We start from the raw sequence: 5,943 nt of genomic DNA, 5'->3' as shown, positions 1-5,943 counted from the left end.
GGGAGACCCGCTCCGCGTCACCATTTCATTCACGTCCACCCTAGCCCCTGGACCACACTTGCCTAAGGAGCCCTGCCTGCAGGCTGATGCATGACAATCCTTCCACATGGCAATCCTTCCATAAAAGCTATCTCTGAGATACCTTACAAATGCCCCTTCTGCCATTCTGTAGGGGAGATTTAACTTGCAAAACAGCGCCAGTATGTTTATATTTAAAGCTGTCCGATGGGAACAAAAAAGAAAAGTAATGAATTGCTTTCCCTCCTACACAAACCTTCTCTCCATTTCTTCTCTTTTGCTCCTAGCACCTCGTATCTCAAGAAGGCTCTTGGACACCCCTGGGCTTCCTAAACATTAAGCAACACAGGTCTATTACAGCAAGTAAAATCTGCTTATAGAGAAAGGCATTTGCGCTGGTGGAGGCACAGCAGGGAACCCACCTGAGATCCTACAGGTTGAGCTTGACAACTAGCAGAACGCAGCCCTTCCCAAAAGGATGCCCTCTGCCTCCCCACTCTCTTCACTAAAAGCTAATGGAAATAAAAGCAGGGAGGACAATTCAAGCTCAGACCTCAACTGGAATAGACAAAAAGACCGATTCAGTCCAAGAAAATCTGAACAGCAACATTCTTGCTGGACAACAGCAATTGAAGTCTCAGCTGACAAATGATCAAAAAGTAATTCCGAGCTTGCTCAAATTCGATGCACAGCGAGAGCCAAGCACAGTGCCAGAGATGGATGTTTTTCTTCAACAAAACACGGGACCACATAACGAATGAGAAAGATGAAAGGAACAGAAAACGATCTGGTCCCTGAACAAAGGAGCTGGTTGTGAGGCACATGTAGAACATTTCAAGCTGACTAAACCAGGATGGCTTAAAAAAATCATTTTTTCTATCCAATACAACAGTGTTCTGGTGAGAGTAACTCTAAGCTTCATCTTGAGAAGGAGCATACATAGTAGTCCTCTAAAATGTACAATTTCAACACATAAGCATCACTCCCTCAAGGACATCCTCTGCTTGTTGCACCTCAAAACAGGCCTGCTTTGGTTCATTTGACATTAAAGAGCAAACAAAAGAAAACATCAAAAGAAGATCCCCAAAGACCCCTCACCCAAACCAACCAGCCATCTTCACCACCCACCTGCTCTCATAGCTCTTTTACAGACTTCTAGGATGGAACAGGACCCAGTGAAGCATCTAATTAGGGCCCATCATGTTTTCTTCTTAGAGCTTGTTACAATTATCAGCAGTGAATCAGACATGTGGAGCAATAACAAATGAGGCATCAAGCATCTTTCCTACAGGAAAGGTGAAATAAATGATTTGTCCAGACTGAATAATGAATTTTAACTCAGCACAAGCAGCTTCGCTTAATCACTTGCTGCTGCTTTAAGCTCCAACTCTTGTCCAAAATTAAGCTGCTCTACAGGGTTCAGACAAACTCCTCATGGCTAAGTTTTGACAGATTTGGGTTGTTTCCAGTAACAATTGTGTCTCGCAGCAATCCCCACTTAGAAAACTAATAAGCACTGGCTGAAAGAGAGGGGAAGAAAGTTAAGGAATTAATGGAAAAATCTGTAGTCTTTGGCCTGGCTACCGAGACAGCGCAGTGCCTTTGGGCACCCAGCATGGCATGGACATTAGTGCTCAGGAGGGGTGGATATTACATGGACTAGTAGTGCCAGCCAGGAAGCTACTGGACTCAGTGCTGGATTAAACCGTTGAACAAATATTACATGCTTTAGAGGTGATTCACAAAGGTAAAGAGAAACATCCGTCCCTTTGGGCTTTTTATTTTAACCTCTGAAACTATCCAAAGAGATGGATTTGCTTTTCTGAAGTGAACATGTTGACAATAAGGGTATTTACAATCAAGGTAATTGTTCAGACTCATAATCAGAGACATTTCGAGAGGGCAGTTCATCTGATCTTGGATATCTGCAAACAAAACTGTGCTTGAGAAGTGCTCATGCCTCTCTGCAGCCTCTAGAGGAAATCCTGGTGAAGGGCTCATGTGTCTGCACTCAGTCAAAGGGATATCATCCTACTTGTTTCTTCTTCTGTGTTTGCCCTTGAGGTCTCCAAAAAGAAGACACGAAAGAACTGAAATGGGAGCTGAATTCCAGGGAAGGTTGGGAGCACTGATGCACACACTTTGCAGGGGAGTAAGGATTTAGTTCAATCACCCATTGAATTTAAAAGGTGTTAGGGAACTGGAGTTCAAATATTACATTAACTATAGATCCTATTTCCCTCTAGTTATAACACTTGCTGTGAGAATTTTCCAGAGGGAAGAAGGGAGAAGCAGGCTGAGTTTTATATAAAGCAAATAGACTAAAGGGGAAGAGGCATAATTCAAAGAAAATAAATTAAAAAAACAAAACCAAGGAGGCCACCTCTGTCGTTCACCTCTCAAAATTAAAAGAACATGCCTGACTTTGCCATAAAGCCCCACAACAGTTAAGTTTCAACAGAAAGGGATCAATGTTTGATGCATGCAGGTCCTCAAGATAGCAAGATGGGTACATTAATGTATTATTAACAACCTAAAATAAATAATAAGCCCATACACAGACCAGCTGGTTTCACTTTTTCCCGTTTACCTAGAAAGCCATCTCCTATCTTTAAAAGATGAATTTTTTCAAGATATTTTCAAGGGCAAGAGTCTTGGAAAAAAAAAAAATCCAGAAAGGGCATCAGAAGCTGGAGCTGGTGTGAAAGAGATACTTGCAAGTACCCAACCAAGACAGTCTGAAAGGACCACCCTTCCCATTCAACTGTTCCTGCTGCAAACCACATCCGCTGCTAGTTCCCTGCCCGTTCCCACTACTCTCACCAACAACTCAAAGGGCTCTGTGCACTACAGGAACAATTTTTTCAATTAAACACTCAGTAACTGTCCTTTGTCAGAAGCTAGGGATCCTCACAGCAAAGCTAGCAGGAGAAATGATGCCTGTCCTTGGCTACTCATTCACAACTCAGCTGCTCAGGGGAAATCTACCGCGTTAAGTTTAACACCAAACTGCAGAAAGGGGTGGCCAAAACGCTTCCTCCTGCTGTGCCTGCTACGTGGCGGTGGCTCCCAGGGAAAGGAGGGCTGGAAATGCCAACCAGGGCAAGGGTTCCAAAAGCTCAGGGCCAACCCCTGTAGCTACAAACACAAGCAATTTCATTTCACTCTGCTCGAGTATAATAGATTTTCTGCTCTATTCAAGTAGACCCCAGCTGCATCTGCTCAACACCGTGCTCCACGTGTAACAACTGACTTCTCTCCAAAGGCTTCACATCTCCAGCCTGCGGGTTTTAAGCTTTGCTCCTCACTAACCCCTTCATCTCAATGGGCTAGATCCTCCCGCTCCCAGAGGCCCAGAGAAGAGGACATATCTACCCATAAAACAGTAAAAAAAATTATCCAACACATCTTCTGAGTCACCTATGCAAGCACGCTCGCAAAGTATCAATGAACTGAACAATGTTCAACTTGAGTTAAATTGTCACCAAACACTTCTATTCGGAATCGAAGTGACCTTAATTAACTTCAGAATGAAATCTTAGAAAAAGATTCCTCTAGTTATGACTTTTTAAAGAAGACACCTGTAAAAGTTGAATCTATTTAAGAATTAATTCAGATTAATTCCTTCAGCAGACAAGCTCTATGACTTGCACCTGCAATGAAGAGCTGCATTTCCATTTAATTGTGTTTTATCAGATGAGTCACATCTCCTACTGAAATTCTTCATGCAAGTTTTGGATCTGTTTTTGCACTAGCGCCCTGCCCATGGCAGGGGGGTTGGAACTAGATGATATTTAAGGTCCCAAACCATTCTGATTCTATGATTAGCGGTGCGCAACGAGCCTATTACACAAACGCAAGCTTTAGACGGTGCAGGAAGATTGAAACACCCAAGGGTTTGCTAACTTCCTCCTCTAGTTAGCAAAGCCCATCTCCTCAAGAGCTGAACCTGCCGCACTTTAAAGTGCCTGACGCTAAGCGAAGCACAGCAAGGCACCATCACTGTAAAAAGCTGCAAGTCACTGGGTCCCGCTATGAATTCTTTAATGCCAGACATGGCAAGTAGCAGCATGATGTACCGAGTCAAGACAGATCTGTGGGAAAGAGGTCATAAAGCTAGTTACAGAAAATGGCTTTAAAGTGGACAGATACAATTTGGAAAGCACTTGCTTTCCCAATTTAAGACTCCAAAGCAAAGCAGGAAGGAAGGATGGGAAGGTGCATTCACAAGGAGAGTCCTTTTCCTTGGTCCTGAGGGCAGAAACAGGAACAATAAAACTTTCAGAGAATAAGAATCTCCAGAAACAGAATGAAGTTGAAACATCGTGACAGGGACATAATTAAGGGAAGTCCTAATTTAGGACTACGCTATCTGACAGAAACTTGCTTGCTGGCTATGCACTGACCTGTTAACACCCTGTTAAATTTACCCTTTTCAAGTGATTCATTGAGTGACTTCAGAGGTTGCTGCTCGGATGGCCCAGGCTGACTTTGTTCAAGTGGATTCCTAATTGAATACCTCTCCTGCAAGAGGTGTTATTAGAACAGGAGAGTAAGCAAAAAGGCATATGAATATATGTTCCTGGGTTTCCTGATGTGACACAGCACAGCAACCAATGCACAAGACATTTGTTTCCTACCTCTCCAAAAACTTTGAATACAGAATAGGTCTGGGGTGAGAAGGAGGAGAAAACAGAGATGTTCATTACAAAAATTTAAAGAAACCCTTTATTTTGGAGGAGAAAGCATAATGGTTCTGAATGGCGTCCAACAAGACTCCCATTCAAAATGTCCTCTTTACAAGGAGGACAAAGCTGAATTGCACCTGATGGTCCATAAATATTGTTCCTATTTTAACTAATACTTAAGCTTAAAATTTTATTAAATTCCAAGTCTGGGACCTTGACAGCTACAGAAATCTATTGAAGGCCTGGAGAAAAAAAAAAAAAAAAAAACAACAACACAAAAATCCCTTGGCATCAGCAGATTACTTGAAGGTACAGAGCAGATTAAATACTACCAGCATGCCCAGAACCACAGCATGTGTCAACAGCTACACTCAAGTCTACTGGGTTTCTCTACTGCTTTTCAGTAGCTCTATAATAAACTTATAGAGGAAGAAAATTAAACTGTGAAGTACCAAGTGGTTGCACTGAATCACACACAGCACGAACGTAAGGTGAGAGGCGCTTCAAACAGAGCAGCACAAAGACAAGTTTTGAAGAACAAAGGCGTTTTTCTTTCCATTTGATTATCCTCCCTTTCATGACTGCAGAAAAAAAATGCTGGCATCATCTCACTGGCTAGGTTAAACAAGAGGGGAATACCTGCTATTCGAGTTAGTAAGCTAGCCAGCTGGCCTTTCTTTTTTAAACAAGAGGGGAAAAAAGGTCTAATTAACTGAATTCATTTCTTAAAAATAAAAATAAACAATGAAAGAGTTGAATATGAAGTTGTTTTGAGAGCCTGCCTGAAACCATCCTTTTTCTTATCATCACCATGCTGCCAGAGAAAAAACAAATAAATCTATTAATCAATGAGAAGCTCTTGGCAGAGAGTGAGGTCTGCCTATGCCATTAGTTTCTGCAGAACTTAATTTTTCTTTTTAAGGGAATTTTCCCTAATCGCTACCATGCCTTGTTATCAGTTCCCAGCAAACCAATGCAGTGCTGTTTTCCCGAGGTGGCAAATCTGCAATTGCTGTCTCCCTTTCCAAACCAGTCTTGGAATGAAGAGGCCAAGGGTCTGGGCTGTCCCACCGTCTGCTCAGAAACCTGTAAGCAGAAAGGAGAAGAAGGATGACCCCCGTATTAACCCTCGCCAGGGCCAAGTATGAGGCTGAGCAGTAGCCAAAAAAACCTGCAGCAGAAAAAAACTTATTCCTAGATCCTTTGGGAGCAAAGAAGATGAGGGAAGTGAAACTGC

The 5,943-nt window shown here is 42.5% G+C and overlaps 1 protein-coding gene across 1 annotated transcript in view; it reads right to left on the bottom strand.

Annotated features, from left to right (window-relative positions):
* Nucleotides 1-2,108, bottom strand: part of KLHDC10 (kelch domain containing 10) — a gene marked incomplete at its 5' end in the record, with an annotated part of 11,573 nt that extends 9,465 nt beyond the window's left edge. Inside the window, one exon of the mRNA XM_010292528.1 lies at nt 2,057-2,108. Coding sequence (XP_010290830.1) covers nt 2,057-2,108 — 52 coding nt within the window. The remainder of the gene's footprint in view (nt 1-2,056) is intronic.
* Between the last annotated feature and the right edge of the window lie 3,835 nt (nt 2,109-5,943).

This window comes from Phaethon lepturus, unplaced genomic scaffold, assembly GCF_000687285.1.
Source record: "Phaethon lepturus isolate BGI_N335 unplaced genomic scaffold, ASM68728v1 scaffold1988, whole genome shotgun sequence".
Lineage (NCBI taxonomy): Eukaryota > Metazoa > Chordata > Aves > Phaethontiformes > Phaethontidae > Phaethon > Phaethon lepturus.
The sequence above is the reverse complement of the archived record's forward strand: the minus strand, read 5'-3'. Positions and strand labels throughout refer to the sequence as shown.